General features: G+C 32.7%; 1 protein-coding gene across 2 annotated transcripts in view; it reads right to left on the bottom strand.

Annotated features, from left to right (window-relative positions):
• Window positions 1–18,986, bottom strand: part of LOC101888548 (protein spire) — a 189,690-nt gene that overhangs the window by 128,038 nt on the left and 42,666 nt on the right. For both annotated transcript variants that reach the window (XM_059123917.1, XM_059123918.1), the window contains exon 2: window positions 14,959–14,999. In XM_059123917.1, coding sequence (XP_058979900.1) covers window positions 14,959–14,999 — 41 coding nt within the window. The remainder of the gene's footprint in view (window positions 1–14,958; window positions 15,000–18,986) is intronic.

Raw genomic sequence — 18,986 nt, 5'->3', positions numbered from 1 at the left:
CCATATTAGTACGAATTTCCAAAAACCCTGTCTTATCACATGCCTATACACCAAGAATGACCAAAATTTGTTATTTTACAATACACGGTTACAATTCAAATTATTTTAAAAATCTACGTATGGCTCTGAAGGTCCTTGAAATAAAAAATTGAAAAAAAATCTAAGTTTTCTTTAAATTAATTAATTTAAGATCCTTGAAAAAATATTTTTTAAGAAATGTCCTTGGAAAAAATATTTTTTTTTAAATATCTACATCTATGGCTCTTAAGGTCCTTGAAAAAAATATTTTTTAAGGAAAGTCCTTGGAGAAAATTTTTTTTAAAAAAAAATCTACGTCTATGGCTCTGAAGGTCTTTGAAAAAAATATTTTCTAAAATATCCACCTCTGTGGCTACGAAGCACCTTCTATAAATTTATTTTAAGAATTCACGATTGTGGCTTTGATGGTCCTTGATTTTTTCAAATCCACGTTTTTTTTTGCTCTGAAAGACCTCAAAAAAGTTCTCAAAGAAATTATTTTAAAAATCCACGTTTTAGGCTCTGAAGGCCCTCAAAAAAGTTCTCAAAGAAATTATTTTAAAAATCCACGTTTTAGGCTCTGAAGGCCCTCAAAAAAGTTCTCTAAAAATTATTTTAAAAATCCACATTTTAGGCTCAGAAGGTCCTCTAAAAAGTTCCACGTTTTAGGCTCTGAAGGACCTCAACGAAATTCTCAAAAAAATACTTTAAAAATCCACGTTTTTGGCTCTGAAGGATCTCCAAAAAATTCTCAAAAAAAATATTTTAAAAGTCCACGTATTAGACTCTGAAGGACCTCCAAAAAATTCTCAAAAAAAAAAAAATTTACAAATCCACGTTTTTGGCTTTGAAGGACCTCAAAAAATTCTCAAAAAAAATATTTTAAAAGTCCACGTATTAGGCTCTGAAGGACCTCCAAAAAATTCTCAAAAAAAAAATATATTAAAAAATTCCACGTTTTTGGCTTTGAAGGACCCCAAAAAAGTTCTCAAAAAATTATTTTAAAAATCAACGTTTATGGCTCTAAAGAACCTTCAAAACTGTTCTCAAAAAATTGTTGTGACACTCCACGTTTATGGCTCTGAAAAAAAGTTCTCAAAAAATTATTATAAAAATCCCCGTTTATGACTCTGAATGTCTTTGGAAAAAAATTTTTTAAATATCCACGTTTCTAGTTGTGAAGGTCCTTGAAAACATTATTTTAAATATCCAAGTTTCTGGTTGGTCCTTGAAAAAATTATTTTAAATATCCAGGTTTATGGCTCTTAAGCCCTTGAAAAAATATTAAAAAATCCACGTTTTTTGGCTTTTAAAGTCCTTGAAAAAATTAGTAAAAAAGTCCACGTTTACGGCTCTGACAGCCTTTGAATAAAAATATTGAAAAACCACGTTTATTATTCTGAATGTCCTTGAAAAAATTCTTTTGAAATATTATTTTTAGAAAATCCGAGTGTGTCGAACCTTAAAAATAGTTTTTAAAAATATTCTTTAAAAAAATGAACGTCTGCAGGTCCTTTGAAAAACATTTTTTTAAATCCACGTCTGTTGATCCTTTAAAAATATATTTTGTTAAAAAATCCACTACTGTTGGTTTTTAAAAAATATTTTTTAAAAAATCCACGTCAGTTGGATATATGAAAAAATATTTTTAAAAAAATTACGTTTGTTGGTTCTTTTGAAGAATATTATTTTTAAAAAATCCACATAAGTTGGTCTTTTGAAAAAATATTAAAAGAAAAATCCACGTATCTTGATTCTTGAAAAAAAAAATTAATAAAAATCCACGTCTGCTGTTCCTTTGAAAAAATATTCTTTAAAAAAATCGACGTCTGTTGATCCTTTGAAAAAATATTCTTTAAAAAATCCACGTCTGTTTATCCTTTAAAAAAATAATCTTTAAAAAAAATCCACATCCTTTTGAAAAAATATTCTTTAAAAAAATCCACGTCTGTTGGTCCTTTGAAAAAATATTCTTTAAAAAAGTCCACGTCTGTTGGTCCTTTGAAAAAATATTTTTTTTAAAAATCAACGTCTGTTGTTTCTTTTAAAAGAAAAATATTTTTCAAAAAATCGAAGTTGTTGGTTGGTCCTTTAAAAAAATATTACTTACTACGTCTGTTGGTCTTTTAAAAAAATATATTTTAAAAAAGACCACGCCTGTTAGTCCTTTAAAAAATATTCTTTAAAAAAAAATACTTGAAAAAAAAATACTTTTAAAAAATCCTCGTTCTATGGTCCTTTGAAAAAATAATTTTTAAAAAATTCACGTTCTTTGGTCCTTTGAAAATATATTCTTTAAAAAATCCACGTCTGTATGTCCTTTAAAAAATTATAAACAAAATCCACGTCCTTTGAAAAAAAATATTTTTTTTTAAGTCCACGGTTGTTGGTCCTTTAGAAAAATATTTAATTAATTTAATTATTTTTAGTCCTTTAGAAAATTATTTTTTTTTAAATCCACGTTTGTCCTTTTTTTCAAGAAATTAACGTTTTTTTTGGTCCTTAAAAAAAATTATTTTTTCATCCACCTTTGTTGGTCTTTAATTTTTTTTTTTTTTTTTTTTTTTTTTGAAAAATATTTTTTTAAGTAATTACAATTTGCCTCGTTTAGCAGCCACAAATTACTGCTATAATTTCCAACACCGCTGTGTAAATGTCAGCCACATAACCGTCGTCTGTTATTAAACAATTTACCAGGTATATCATTGCCGCTTCCATGTGAATGGTTGGCTGGATGGCTGGTTGGTTGGTTGGATGTTCGCAGCGTATCATGGCCAGAGCATTGCAGCAGCTACTAAAGTGTCGGTCGGTAAAGTGCAAAGTATGAAATACAATGGTAGCTATAGAATTGTATGGTATGTATGTAGCTATTGTTGCTATTATATTTTATTTGGATTAACTGGTTTTAATCGATTTAGTTTTCTTCTAGTGCTGTTGTTGTGGTGCTCTGCGGTGGCACAGCAACTTTTACAAAAACATAAAAGAAGAGAAAAAAAACGGCTGAAACAGTGGCGTATATCCAATGTATCCAGTTGCTATTCTAGTTTCTTACAGAGGCTACAGTCACAAACATTACTTTTTTTTGCATTCAAAACCAAGTTACATGAATGGCTTGTTGTGGGCCCCCACCACCATCACCATCATCATCATCATCGTTCCATGAAATAGTGTTTGGTAGCACAGAGTCTCTCTTAACAATAACCCATCTTTTGCGCAGAAGCACAAGCATGAAGCTGCTGCTACCTCTGCTGCTGGAAAGATACTTGGAAACAAGTACCGTTGGTCTATTTGAAATGCTGGAATGAATCTAAACAAAAATGACTTTCAAAAGTAGCAGTAAGTAGTTGTAAAAAATAGTGTAATAAGAAACCGGGCAGAGAAGAGAATAGGTTTTTTTGGAAGAAAATGCCAAGCGATTTGCCATTTTGAAAATTTTATTTTGTATTATTTTAAATTTATTTTAAGAACCTTAATTATATTTTGTTTATTTGCATTTTAACAAATTTTGACATGGCATGTGGGAATTAAAGTCCACATATTTTTCTGAGTAGGATGCAGAGTGTTTGGGCGCAGAATTTTGAAGACTTGATTGCAATTGAAATATTTTCAGAATCATATATTTTAGCACCTGTCAAAATATCTTGAGTAAGAAATACAACGACAAATGGCAGTATTTGGTTCAAGGAGAACTTGGATGAAAAAAAAAAAGTTCAAAAATATGAGTCGGTTTTGCCAACAGCCAATGTTCGATGATTTAAATATATTTTGACTTCTATTATGATTCTTAAAATTGTTGATCCTCTATGGAGTAGGTTCCGAAGGAATGGGCTAATATTGTCCATTTCGTATCGGACCTAAACAAATATTATATAAATATTTCCCGTTTTATGAGCTTCGATGGAATTCAAAATTTTTACCCTTTTGTGGGGAAGGTACCAGAAGGAGTGCGCCGATATATCCCATCTTCACAGCAGATCTTGTGTTACTACAAATAATGGGATTTGTCACATATGAAGAGAACCAGATGCTTATTTCCGATTTTATAATCATTTTGGTTATTCAAAATTTTGACCCTTCGTGGGGAAGGTACCAGAAGGAATGGTCCAATCTCTACCATAGTTTGAAAAGTTCTTGTGTTGATGGAAATATTGAAATATACCAAATCTGAATGGAATCGGATATTAATTCCGCGTATTATGAGCTTCATGGATATTCAAAATTTTGACCCTTTTGTGGGGGAGGTACCATAAGGAGTGGAGCGATATATCCCATCTTTACAGTAGATATTGTGTTACTAGAAATAATGGGATGTGTGAAATATGAAGAGAACCGGCTGCTTATTTCAGATTTTATAATCGTTTTGGTTATTCAAAACTTTGACCCTTTGTGGGGAAGGTAGCAGAAGGAATGGTCCGATCTCTACCATATTTTGAAAAGTTCTTGTGTTGATGGAAATATTGAGATATACCAAATCTGAATGGAATCGGATATTAATTCCACGTATTATGAGCTTCATAGATATTCAAAATTTTGACCCTTTTGTGGGGGAGGTACCTGAAGGAGTATACTGATGTATCCCATCTTCACAGTAGATATTGTGTGACTAGAAATAATGAGATGTGTGAAATATGAAGAGAACCGGATTCTTATTTCGGATGTTATAATCGTTTTTCTTATTCCAAATTTTGACCCTTCGTGGGGAAGGTACCAGAAGGAATGGTCCGATCTCTACCATCTTTATAACAGATTTTGCATCGGTAAAAATATTGAAATCTGCCGCATCTGAATGGAATCGGATATTAATTCCGCGTATTATGAGCTTCATGGATATTCAAAATTTTGACCCTTTATGGGGGAGGTACCAGAAGGAATGGACTGATATATCCCATCTTTACAACAGATCTTATATAAGTAAAACTAACGGGATGAGATGAATATGAAGAGAATCGGATGTTTATTTCCGATTTCATAATCGTTTTGGTTATTCAAAACTTTGACCCTTTGTGGGGGAGGTACCAGAAGGAGTGGACCGATATGTCCCATCTCCACAGCAGATCTTGTGTTAGTAGAAATAATGGAATGTGTGAAAAATGTAAAGGACCGGTTGCTTATTTCGGATTTTATAATTGTTTTGGTTATTCAAAATTTTGACCCTTTGTGGGGAAGGTACCAGAAGGAATGTTTTGAAAAGTTCGTGCGCTGATGAAAATATTGAGATATACTAAATCTGAATGGAATCGGATATTAATTTCGCGTTTTATGAGCTTCACGGATTTTTGACGGAAATTTTGACCCTATGCAGGGAGGTACCAGAAGGAGTGGAGCGATATATCCCATCTTCACAGTAGATATTGTGTTACTAGAAATAATGGTATGTGTGAAATATGAAGAGAACCGGGTGCTTATTTCAGATTTTATAATCGTTTCGGGTATTCAAAACTTTGACCCTTTGTGGGGGAGGTACCAGAAGGAATGTTTCAATCTCTACCGTCTTTATAACAGATCTTGTGTTGATGGAAATATTGAAATGTACCAACTCTGAATGGAAACGGATGTTCATTTCGCCGTTTATGAGCTTCGCGGATATTCAAAATTTTGACCCTTTTGTGGGGGAGGTACCAGAAGAACTGGACCGATATATCTCATCTTAATACCAGATTTTGGGTTAATATAAATATTGGGATGTGTGAAATTTGAAGACAATCGGACTCTTACATCACATTTTATAAGAGTTGTAATTATTCAAAATTTTGACCTTTTGACTTTTTGGGGAGGTACGTGATGGAGTGGATCAATATTGTCCATTTTCACACCTGACCTAGCACTGACGCAAATACTAGGATTTGCACAGTTGGAGCAAAATCGGATCATCCTTTCTCTTTCTGTGCAGAAAAATATTTTTTTGAAAATTTCGACCTTTTGTTGTGAAGGTTCCAGAAGGCGTCGGCCGATATAGTCCACCTCCTACTAGATCTAAGATTGATAATAATATTACGATATACCAAGTTTAGACCAAATCGGATACTCCCTTCGAGAGTTATTGTGAGAAGCGGACAGACAGACGGACGGACGAACATCGCTATATGGACTCCTAATATCCTGAGACGGTCGGATACTCCCTTCGAGAGTTATCGTCCTCTCCAGACAGACGGACAGGCGGACGGACATCTATTGATCGACTCCAAATATCCTGAAACGGTTTTGGTCCACAGATACCTAGGGGCTGGAGTTGTTATTTCAATAAGGCACGTTTTGGCCGTATCAAATGATACATGCCCTCTCTGGCCATATGACTAATAATACCTTTATGCGAGGGGTGTTTTTTGCATTCCAAAATTGTAAGATTTCCTTCAAAAAACAAAAAAAAAATGTTTAAAAAATTTTAAGATAACCCAGATATTCCACCAAAATTGTTTTTTTTTTTTCCTCTTATAGGTCCTAATTATTCAATATTCTCCTGCTTCTTTGTGTATATTCTCTGCCGTCACATGTTTACTCCCAAATTTTGACAGATCTAACCGCCTCTGATTGGGTAATTTTAAAATTCCCAATTTTTCCTCTTCATAACGTCGATTTTGTCACACAAAATATTTACTTTTGTTTAATTGGATTTTGTTTGAATATTTGCATTCGAAACAAATCAACAAAAATATTCTACCGACACACTGATCTTATTCTAACATTCTCAAACAGAATTTCTTTTGAAATGAAAATGTGGGAAGTAAGTCACACCGAGACGATATTTTGACACCGAAAAAAAAAATAAATAAATATGCCGCGCATGATGGGCGGTAGATAAATAAATGAAGTGTAAATAAATTACTGTAGCCTTTTATAGTGGGCCAAGGGGGGGCTAAGAGGGAAGCATGTCAACAAAAGCCGATGATGAAAAATTGACCAATATTTGTACTTTGTTTTCAAGTTGGTCTCAATGGTTAGATGTGTTTTTATGGCTTGGATAAATATTTTTTTAAGTAATTTACAGTTGAGACTTTGGAGTTAGAAGGGGGTTAGTTTGTATCTAAGCAAACTATAGTCAATAAAAATATTATCTTTTATTTATTTCTCAAATCGAATTTTATTTGAAATTAATTTATTCTCAGGCAATATTGAGATAGAGATTTTTAAAGAGGTTGATGAGTTGATTTCCAAGATTTCTGGAGGGTCCATTTGGTCAATAATAGGGATTTTTTAAATAATCCACGTCTGTTGATCCTTTATAAAAATATTTTTCAAAAAATCTACATCCGTTGGTCCTTTTGAAAAATATTTTTCAAAAAATCTACATCCGTTGGTCCTTTTGAAAAAATATTTTTTTAAAAAACCCACACCTGTTGGTCTTTTAATTTTTTTTTTTAAATTCACACCTGTTGATCTTTTAATTTTTTTTAATAATCCACACCTGTTTAGAAAAATTATTTTAAAAAAATCCACGTCTGTTCGTCTTTTAGAAAATTAATGTTTTAAAAATCCGCGTCTGTTGATCCTTTAGAAAATTAGTTTTTGTTTTTAAAAATCCACGTCTGTTGATCCTTTAGAAAGTTAAGTTTTTAAAAATCCACGTCTGTTGATCCTTTAGAAAATTATTTTTTGTTTTTAAAAATCCACGTATGTTGATCCTTTAGAAAAAAAATTTTCTAAAAAAATCCACACCAGTTGGTCCTATAGGAAAATATTTTCTAAAAAAAATCCATCCGTTGGTGCTTTAGAAAAATATATATTTTTTTAGTTAGTTCTTTAGAAAAACGTATTTTAAAAAATCCACATTTGTTGGTCCTTTAGATAAATATTTTCTAAAAAATCCACGTCAGTTGGCTTTTAGAAAAACATTGTTGGTCCTTTAGTAAAATATCTTTTAAAAATTTCACATTTGTTGGCCCTTTAGAAAAATATTTTTTAAAAAATCCACGTCCTTGAAGGTCCTTTAGAAAAATATTTCTTAAAAAATCCATGTCCTTTGGAATTTTTTTTTAAATCCATGTCCTTGAATGTCCTTTAGAATAATATTTTTTTATAAAATTCACGTCCTTGAAGGTCCTTTAGAAAAATTTAAAAAAAGAAAACTCCACCTCCGTTGGTTCTTCAGAAAAATATTTTTAAAGAATCCATGTCCTTTGGAATTTTTTTAAATCCACGTCCTTGAATGTCCTTTAGAAAAATATTTTTTTTATAAAATCCACGTCCTTGAAGGTCCTTTAGAAAAATTTATTAAAAAAAAACTCCACCTCCGTTGGTTCTTCAGAAAAACGTAGTTTAAAAAATCGACAAATATTTTTTATTTCTGTCCTTTAGAAAAAATCCACGCCGGTTGGTTGACATCTGTCGATCCTTTAGAAAAAATCCACGTCCTTAAGTTGTCTTAAACAATCCACGTCTGGTGATCCTTTAGAAAAATATTTTTTTTAAAAATTAAACATCTGTTGGTCCTCTAAAAGAATATTTTTTTTAAAAAATCCACATCTGTTGGTCCTTTAGAAAAATATTTTGTTAAAAAATCCACAAATTTTTTTGAATCCACATTGTTGGTTGTTTCGAAAAATATTTTTTAAAAGATCTATGTTTTTGGTCCGTTAGAAAAATTGTAAGAAATATTTTTAAGGTTCATCAGAGTAAAATAAATGAAAATTGTATATCATTTGATAAGTCCAAAACGTGAGTTTGAATGGCTAAATCGAATCATCTCCCATTTTGCGTCCCGCGAATTTTGTGAAAGGCGGATGAGTTTTGTGTGTCTGTGTGGCAAGAAATCCTTTCTGACCACAAAATGCCTTTCCAAGGCAAACACATGTGGCCAAGGTTCCGTAAATTATTATTATTATTATGTTTTTTCTAATTATAATAAAAATAATTTACTGTGTATTGTTGTTATCGAAAATGCATCTTCACATATTTGTGTCTATCCTCCTCGCTTTATGAGATTGTTCGTTTTTTCAGCCGCTTACATCCGAGTGATTTATGTAAGAAAAATCGGACCCCCTCTCTCACTCGTCTGTCATACAATTTTTGCATAATCATACCAAAAATTGTTATTTGATATATGCGTCAGATATCGTCGTCAACAGTCGACATAGTCAACCAGTCAATATCGAGAAAAAATAAAATAAAATAAAAAAATTCCTACAAAATGCAATAACCATAGTTCCGTATATGCGTGCGGTTTTTATGCATTTTTTGCATCCCATTCGTCACATGTTTCCAGGTATCTGATATGAATTATTGAATCGAATCGAGGGAGAAAAAAACATTAAATAACAGACAACAGCCATTCAGTCAGCTATTCAGACATCAATCAAAAATCAACCTGAGCTTGCATTCGGAGGTAACAGGAAAATCTGGCAAAAATTATGATATGCATCATGAAAAGAGTGTGTGCGTTCGCATAATGCAGCGATTGCATGAGAATGTGACCTGGAGAATAATAATAAAAATTAAAAATATTTTTTTGTGAAAAAAATTCGATTTAAAATTTTTATTTTTGATTTTTTTGTGATTGCTGGTATTGAGTAAGTGATTGGGTCAATTGTTTCCTTGAATTCCCAGATGGACATCTTTAGAGCCTTTCGAACCCAACTTAATTTGAATTTTAATCATAGCCATTTATATAATCCACATTCTCACTCCAGAAATTCCGTAATTCCCTTCCAAATTTCCATCCGGTATTTTACGCATGCGCAATACAGGCCAAGCCTAAATTTAGTTCAGTTTCCTCACCCTCAATGGCCATCAATGTCAAATTGACGACAATACATGTGACGTTATTACAATTAATAAACACCCTTCCTTAAATTGTCACAACAAAGCAGAGGAAGTCATTGGTCAATGATCCCAAAAAAACAACAAGAACAACCAGCGCCAAACTTTACCCCTACCGTCAATAGTTTAAAGTTTCAGTTGCCGCTGTTCTACTATTTTTTGTGGTTGCCAACGACATTTTAAATACTCTGTGGGAGTGCCTTCTAGCCATGAACCATTTAAAAACTTCCACCACCACTTAAAGTTCTCCCCCCCGCCTACACCAATAAATTTTGGGTTTAAATTTTCAATACTGTAAACAGATGTGGATGAATGGAGGTGGGATGGGAACGGATGATTGGTCATAATGTAAAATTAATGAACTATAATTGTTGGAAATTCGAAAAAAAATTGGACATTTTGTGACAAAAACATAATCTAGCCTTTATAATCCTTAAAAATATCCCTAGAATAACAAATGTTTAAAGCCTACAATTTTTTTAAAGTGGTTGAAGGAAATGTTTATATATTTTTTGAAGATCATAATAGACATTAAAAAAATCTTTAAGATTATAACAATGGATTTTTGAATATTTTTCATTATTTGAGATTTTTTCAAAATTCTTAAATAATTTTTAAAAAACTAAAAAAAAATTATAAAAAATTAAAAAAAAATGCCAATATCTGTTTGTTTAAATAAATACTTACTTCCATTATGACTGGACTGGGGGAGTTTTCCGAAAGGGTAGGACAATATAGTCCAATTCGTATAAGACAAATTGTTACAAATTTTATAATCGTGTTGATTATTCAAAACTTTGACCCTTTTGTGGGGGAGGTACTAGAAGAAATTTTCCGATCTCTACCATCTTTATAATAGATCTTGTGTTGATAGAAATATTGGGATAAACCAAGTCTGAATGGAGTCGCCTGTGAATTTCGCATACCAGAAGGTATGGGCATTTATAGCCCATTTCCGAAGGCGAACCAAATTTGTTAATAATATTACGATGTGTCGAGTTTACTTCCTTTGAGAGTTATCGTGCACAACAGCCTGACTAATAGACGTACGGAAGAATACAAATAGATCGACTGCAAGTGTCCTGAAACGGATATGGTTCATGGAGACTGGGGTCTTAATGAGGCAGGTTTTGGCCGCATCAAATGATATATACCCCTCTGTAGTCATGTGGCCAAGGTTATAAAAATCCTCGACAGAAACTTTACGATTTCTCCTTCAAAATATTATTCAAAATAAATAATTAGAGAACCTAAAAAAAGATCCGCAAATGATCCCAAAAAAAACTTTAAAAATCAACTCCAATAGCCTTGAGACCATAAAAAATATGAAGAAATCAAAGAATTGGAACCTGTGAGTCCTTCAAAATTGAAAAAAGTTTGAAAAAAGACGGGATATTATAAAAAAAATCTAAAAAATGTTTATAAGCCCTAAGTATTGCAAAAAAAATTCATGAGTAAAGCCTTCAAAAAGTTCCAAACAATTTAAATTACTGCCTTAAAAAAATTATAAAAAGAATCAAAGATTCTTAAAAAAACGAACTTAAAACTACTTACTCTAAAAAGACACGTACGGTCCCCCCGATGGTCCCACAAAAATTCTTAAAACATAAAGGCATTGGGACCACAAAAATATGAAGAAATCAAAGACTAGAGACCTGACAGCCCTTCAAAAAAAAAAAAAAATCTAAAAATACAAGATTACTTCGAAAAAAAAAAACTTCAATTTTTGTATACCCTCAAAGATCCGGTCTGAATAGCGGGGAAACTCTCATTCAGTCAGGCTGATTTCCTAAAAAAAACAATTCAGCAGATCTTCAAAGTCAGATTTCCTACAGAAAATAAATAATTAAATTAAAAAAAACTAACAAATACCGACAGTAAAAAATCTACGACTAATAACCTAATAATCTTTAAAATATTTGCAAAAATCCAAGATTTTAGCCTTCAATGTCTTCAAAAAAAAAAAATAAATAAAATAAAATAAAAATTTTTTGTCGCCCCAAAGCTCCAGGCTATATGGAAAATTTTCTATGAAATCTCATGGCCCAGATTTTCTATTTTTATAATTTAATGGAAACTTTTTCAATAGCTTAACTTTTGTTTTTATGGCACACATATTTGTGCACATCCACCAGGCCTGTGATTGGTTGTTTTGCCACTCTCTCTCTATGTCTCTGTATCTGTGGAAATTATAAAAAAATCAACGACTTACTTGTTATTCCCTTCGGAACTTAAAATTTCAAAACAAAAAAAAAAAAAAAACGTATTTTTATATAGGAGACGCTATAGTACCGATTTCGGACGAAATATTAAACAAATCCGGTGAATAATGTCTCTAATATCATCAAAATACCGAATAAAGGGAGGTACTGTTGTATAGGAGCCATACTAAGACGTGAACCTGCATAGAACATTTCCCGTCACAGGTGGTAGAACCCATTACGACCTACAAATACGAAATTTGACGCAATTCCGGTGAATCATGTTGCAAAAATCCTCGAAATACCGAATATCTTGGGGTAGCGTTATATGGGTGGTGGACCTACACATAAAATTCTCTTTCAGGGGATACAAAGAACTTCTTGTGTGGAATTTCAGACAATTCCATTGCATAAAATCATAATAATACCGAATATCGTAGATCGATATAGCCCATCTTCGAACTGCCTGCACACAAAAGACTGATCTGTGTAAAATTTTAGCTTCCTATCTAAATTCGTTTTGATTCTAGCGCCTTAGAATTTTACGCTGATCAAGAATATATATATTTTTGTTGGGTCTAAAATTATTATTTCGATGAGTTACAATCGGAATGGCGATCTTAATATACCCTCCATACTATGTATGGTGGGGGGTATAAAAACGTAAAAACGTTTATAGCCCAAAAACTCCAGGCGGCATTGAGGATTTCTTATGGATGCTCATGTTAAATTTCCAGAGTTTCTATTTTTATAACACCTTGGAAAATTGACGTTTTCCTATAGCTTTTTTTAACTCCATAAGGTTATCCTTAAAAAAAATTGAAAATTTAAGATTTTCGCCTTCAGGAGACCCAAAAAAAAAAAAATCTTATAAACTTGTATAGCCCCAAAGCTCCAGGCTGCAATGAAGATTTCCTATGGAAGCTCCTATTAAATTTTTCAGATTTTCTATTTTTATGATATCATGGAAAAGTGTATTTTCCAATAGTTTTACTTTTGTTTTTGTGGCACACATATTTTTTCCACCTCCATCAGGCCTTTCATTGGTGGTTTTGCCGCACTCTCTCCCTCTCTCTATGTCTCCCTGTCTGTCTATCACCCCGTCTCTGTATCAGTGGAATATAAATCACTTGATTCAAGGAAATCGGTAAAATCGAATTCAGACACTATCAGAGTGTATGCCATAGAGTAGATGAGTTGTGAGACTGGGGACATGTTGTGGCGATAGACAGACACAGAGACAAACCGATAGACAGACATCGTATCGTATTAATAACGCCAAACCAAAAACAATGTAAAGGTAACAGAAAATTTACAGACATACAGACACAACTACACAACTGGTGGTTTGTGGTTCAGTTAGAAGGGGGCGAGAGATTTTCAAACCCCGATATTTTGTTAAATATTCGTAATCAACAAATGTATTGAGAATTGTTTGGAACATGTGACACGATCATTAACATCAACAACATAATTATCATAAAACCAGTAAAGAAAGTCTTAAAGTCGGGCGGGGCCGACTTTATGATACCCTACACCACTTTGCTAATTTAGTAGAGCTCCACAAAACAATTAAAAGTTTTTATGGGAGAATTCAATCATACACGCTGTGATTATAATTATAATTTAAAGTTCAAAGGACTAAACATGCCGAAGCATTTGTATCTTTTAAATTCGGACTTGTATTGACCATTTGGTGCACAATTAATTTGAAATCGGATAAATATATATATGGGAGCTATATCCAAATCTGAACCGATCTCCAAATCTGAGCTGTATTTGATATATTTCCCTAAATATTGTTGTTGCAGAGTGCATATTACGGCGGCGGTGGACAAAAATAACAAATCGGATGAGCAATATATATGGGAGCTATAGCTATATCTGAACCGATTTCGATCAAATTTGGCATACATATTTTCAGGTCTAATTTGGTTGTATGTGCAAAATTACATACAATTCGGGTTGATATTACACGTTTGGTGCACAATAAAAGGCAAATCGGACGAAGATATATATGGGAGCTATATCTAAATTTTGACCGATTATCTCCAATTTCAATAGGGTTCGTCCTTGGGCCAAACAAATGATCTGTGCAAAATTTCATCTGGATCGGGCAATAAATGCGACCTGTACTTTGTTTACAAAAATACATGGACAGACGGACAGACGGACGGACGGACAGACGGACGGACGGACGGACATGCATAAATCGACTCAGAATGTGATTCTATGCAGATCATCAAAAGGAACTATGTGTCTACCTCGTTTCCTTCTTCCTGTTACAAACAAATGCACAAAGACATAATACCCTGACCACCTTGTGGTGTAGGGTATAAATATTGTGGGTTATATATTACGGACTGATGAATGAGCCACTGCTGCTTCCGATTGCAATGACAATGATGATGGGGGTGATGGTTTATAATTTGTAGCCATGCTTTGCCACCCCCTTCAACTAAAAGATTCACATTTGAATGGAAACCCAAAAAATGACAAATAAACAAAAAAAAAAAAAAAACTTAATTATATTTTGATTGTGGTGAATATTGCCCTTTTCCGCAGCGATTGAGCAGCATTTTTTTCCTATGAATCAAAGTTCTCTTCTACAGCTCCGTTGTAAAAATTTATTGTGTTACGCTCATTTGGCAAAAGGTATTTGACTCTATTTCCCCATCTTTTTTATTTTTGTAACTAGAATTTTGATGGACAAATGGGTTGGTACGAAATTTTCCCTGGCTACAACTTCATGCTAAACAAAAGAATTGAAAAAAGCACCAATGAAAAAAAAATTGAGTAAATTACATGTTGTTGCCATTCGTGCGTAAAACTTTTTCAATATTCTAAATTTTTTCCACAACTTAATAATCAGCTATTGATTTTATTCAGCCCGGCGTTGTAATGCCGCAATAAATTGTGTTTTGTGTTGAAAAAAATAAAAATAAAACTTCGAAAGGAAGTCATAACAAAAAAATCGTCAACTTACCTTTTTATGGGAGGCAATATGCTGGGCATGGTTGAAATCACCTGGAAAAAAAATAAGAAAAAAAATATTTATTAAAAAGAATTAAAAAAAAATATTGGGAAAAATCGAAAAAAATCTCATGGAGAGTCAGAAAGACATTTTCTCGAAAATAGCTTTGAAGGAAATCCACACTTTTCAGACATTGTAAAATATATTTATTGGTTAATCAGTGCCGTAAAAAATTCGCCCATCTCTAAGATATCGAAAAAAATAGTTATAGAAAAATTCAAGTCACTGAAATATTGGAAAAAAATATTTTCGAAAAAAATCGGATTTTGGACACATTACAAAAAGTTAAAAAGTATCAGTCGGTTTTGCCGAAGATGTATAACCTCAGACAATGTTCGATTAATTTAACATATTGAAGAAGTGGGCCAATACTGTCCATTTCGTATCGGACCTAAATAAATATGATATAAATATTGCGATATGCCAGGTTTGGACTATATGGACTACTCCTTCACTTTTTACGGAAAATTTGATAATTTAAAAAAAAGAACTGTGAACTGATTCATCCCACCTTCACAGCAGACCTTGTGTTAGTAGAAATCGTGGGATGTGTGAAATATGAAGATAACCGAATGCTTATTTCGGATTTTATGATCGTTTTTGTTATTCGAAAGTTTGACCCTTTGGGGGGAGGTACCAGAAGGAATGGTTCGATCTCTATCATCTTCATAACAGATCTTGTGTTGATGTAAATATTGAGATATGCCAAGTCTGAATGGAATCGGATGTTCATTTCGCGTTTAATGAGCTTCATGGAAAAAAATATTGGGACTTGCAGAGTTAGCACAAAATCGAATGGTCCTTTCGCTTTATGTGCAGTAAAATATTTTTTGGAAAATTTCGACGATTTGTAGGGAAGTTACCAGATTTCGCCCATCTCCGAACTCGATCTAAGTTTGACTATAATATTACGATGTACCAAGTTTGGAGATCGAATCCAATTGTCCTGAAATGGATTTGGTCCAAAAAACCCTAGGGTCTATAACCCTTATTTCGATGAGGTACGTTTTGGCCCTCTCTAGCCATATGGCTGAGTCTATAAAAATTTCCTTAAAATAATGTACTCAATGTGTCAGATACACCGGAAATTCTATTTTCCGAATTATCAAGATATATATAAAAGAGTTGTGTAATATCTGACTGACTGATAATCAACGCCCAGATGATACGGATGAAGCTAGAATCTTGAATGTTTGCACGAGGGCTGGTCTAGGTGTGTGAAAAGGCTGGGGTTTTGGAAATTCGTATTGAAAGGGTACAAAAGGCAATAAAATATACCAACAATTATTAATTTTTGAATGTGAGTCACAGATGGAGTGTATGATAGATGTACCAAAGGATTTTCGGAAATTCCAACCCTAAGGTTACGAAAAGTTCTAAAATGATATTAAACTTCTAAAATGGTACCATTTGATACTATGTAAACGGACAGAGCTAAAAACTTGGAATTTGATATGAGAATCAGTGTTGAAAATCATTTTGAAGATGAAAAAGGTGGTTTTGAAAATGTGCACCAAGTAGGCGAACTGTATTAAATGGTACTAAATTTGGAACAATTTGGTTTTGGGCGAAAATATGGTAATTTGAAATGTTGGTATTGGGGTCTCTGTTGGTGGTAGGTTTGTGACAAATAAATGATTTTTGGATATGTGTGCTACAAATTTACTACAAGTGCACGAAAGGTACTAAATCGTACTATATTTAGTACAATTTGGTATTAGGTTAACAGATAGCGCTTGAAATCTGAAATCTGACGGTGGCTTCGAAAATGTGTACTATACTTCTACTAAATGTACTATACTAAATGTACTATAGATATAGAGATAAAATTCGAAAATTTGATATTTAGATTACTTGTTGGAATCTGTGTTTTAGATTCGGTGGTTAGGGATGAAAGATGTCACTGTTGGTGTCTGTGGTTGAGAGAAGGAGCTGGTTTTGGATATGCGTACTATAATTGTACTAAATGGCACTAAACTTGCTGGTAAAGGAAATTGCAGAGCTGAAATTCTGAAATTTGATATTAAGGTCTCTGGTTCGGTAATGGGGTTGAGAAGAGGAGATTTTGTTTGTAAATACGTCTTAGATTTGGCTCTAGGCATTGATATAAAATTCTGAAATTTGATGGTTAGATTACTGATAGTATCCTTGTTGGGGTTTTGTCGGTGGTTTAAAAGTGTGTCCTATATTTGTACGAAAAGTACTAAATGGTACTAAATTGGGCATTGGGTGAAGAGATAGAGCTGAAATCTCGAAATTTAAAATTCAGGTCAATGTTGGTATTTGGAATTGAGATATGGAGGTGGTTTTGGAAATGCATACTATAATTGTACTAAAGGCTACTAGATTTGGCAATGGGCGGAAATTAGAGAGCTGACATTCTGAAATTTCATATAAGGTCATTGTTAGTATTTGAGGTTGAGATTTTAAGATGTTTTCGGAAATGTGTACTATAATTGTTCGAAAAGTACTAAGTGGTACTAAATTGGATATTGGGTGAAGGGATAGAGCGGTAATCTTGAAATTTGATGTGAATGTCACTGTTGGTGACGGCGGTTAATGTTCGAAAAATACCAAACGATACTGAATTTGGTAATGGGGGAAATTAAAGATCTGAAATCCTTTAATTTGATATAAAGGTCATTGTTGGTATCTGATTTTTTTGGAAATGTATCTTATATTTGTTGGAAAGATACTAAGTGGTACTAAATTGGTTATTGGGTGAGGGGATAGCGCTGGCATCCCGTAATTTGAAATTCAGCCCTCTATTGGTATCTGGTGGTTATTTTGGAAATGTGTACTGTAATTGTTCGAAATGTACTAAATTTGGTTTTAAAAAAAATTTGGAATTTGATATTTAGATTACTGATTTGGCGGTGGTTTGAAAATGTGTCCTATATTGGTAGGAAAAGTACTAATTTGTACTAAATTGGGTATTGAATGAGGAGATAGAGCTGGAATCCCGAAATTAGAAAATCAGGTCTATATGTACTATAATCGTCCGAAAAGTACTAAATAGTACCAAATTTGGTAGATCTAAATTCACTAGATCGAATTAAATGGATCGAATTAAAGTAGGGCAGTTCAATCAAATGTTTCCTTTAGAAAACTGAGGTGGAAAAAGTAAATGATTGTTCTATGAAAAAATTAAAAAAATACCGAAGAGTACTATTTCCATTTTTTAAGGTTGGCATATGGGAATTTTTTCTAAAGATAAAATCTTCATATTTACCTTTATGTTTTTTATAACTGATAATGTGTAATGTACTTGTAATTTTCATCTAAGGTCATAGTTAATAACTATTTTGCTACAATTTCTCAAGAAACCTCTTACAACTTCCTCTCTCATAGGCCAAATAGAAGTTGTAACATAACTGAGTAATGTTAATATACAAGGCCAACATCAAACATACATGTAAACATATTTAATCTTCTCTGGCCTAATTTGTCTTAATATTTCATGGAAATTTTTATCTCATCTTTGATATGCAAGACAAAAAATAAGACATTAAAATTTCTATAAAAGAAAAATATTTTCATTAGAAATTTTTTTCCGAAAAATTTTCTATGTCTCCTCAGGTGCTGTGGCCATAAATGACCCAAAATGCCATTTCACCAAAATAATACTTTCTTTTATGTCTCTTGATATACCAAATAATTATGAATGTTAATTACCCACCCAGGCAGGCAGTCATCTTCATCTTCTGAACTACTCCAGTTATTTGCCACCTCGAAATTCATGGATCTCTGGTTGCGCCCCGTTTTTTTATGGAGTTTGTGACGCTTTTATGAAAATATCATTCAAGCAATTTATCCGGCCACAACGCCTTTGACACTTTTATTAGTTTTCTACGTGGATATGAAAATTGTTAATTATAGTCATTAAAAACGGGGAGAGGAAGACAGAGGGAAAAATGTGATCAAAACATAGGTGAAGAAAACCCATGCCAAAGGTCGTCAGTGCAAGGGGCTTTAATTGT

The sequence above is a fragment of the Musca domestica genome, unplaced genomic scaffold (genome assembly GCF_030504385.1).
Source record: "Musca domestica strain aabys unplaced genomic scaffold, Musca_domestica.polishedcontigs.V.1.1 26, whole genome shotgun sequence".
Taxonomy (NCBI): Eukaryota; Metazoa; Arthropoda; class Insecta; order Diptera; family Muscidae; genus Musca; species Musca domestica.
This window is presented reverse-complemented; position numbering and strand designations above follow the sequence as displayed.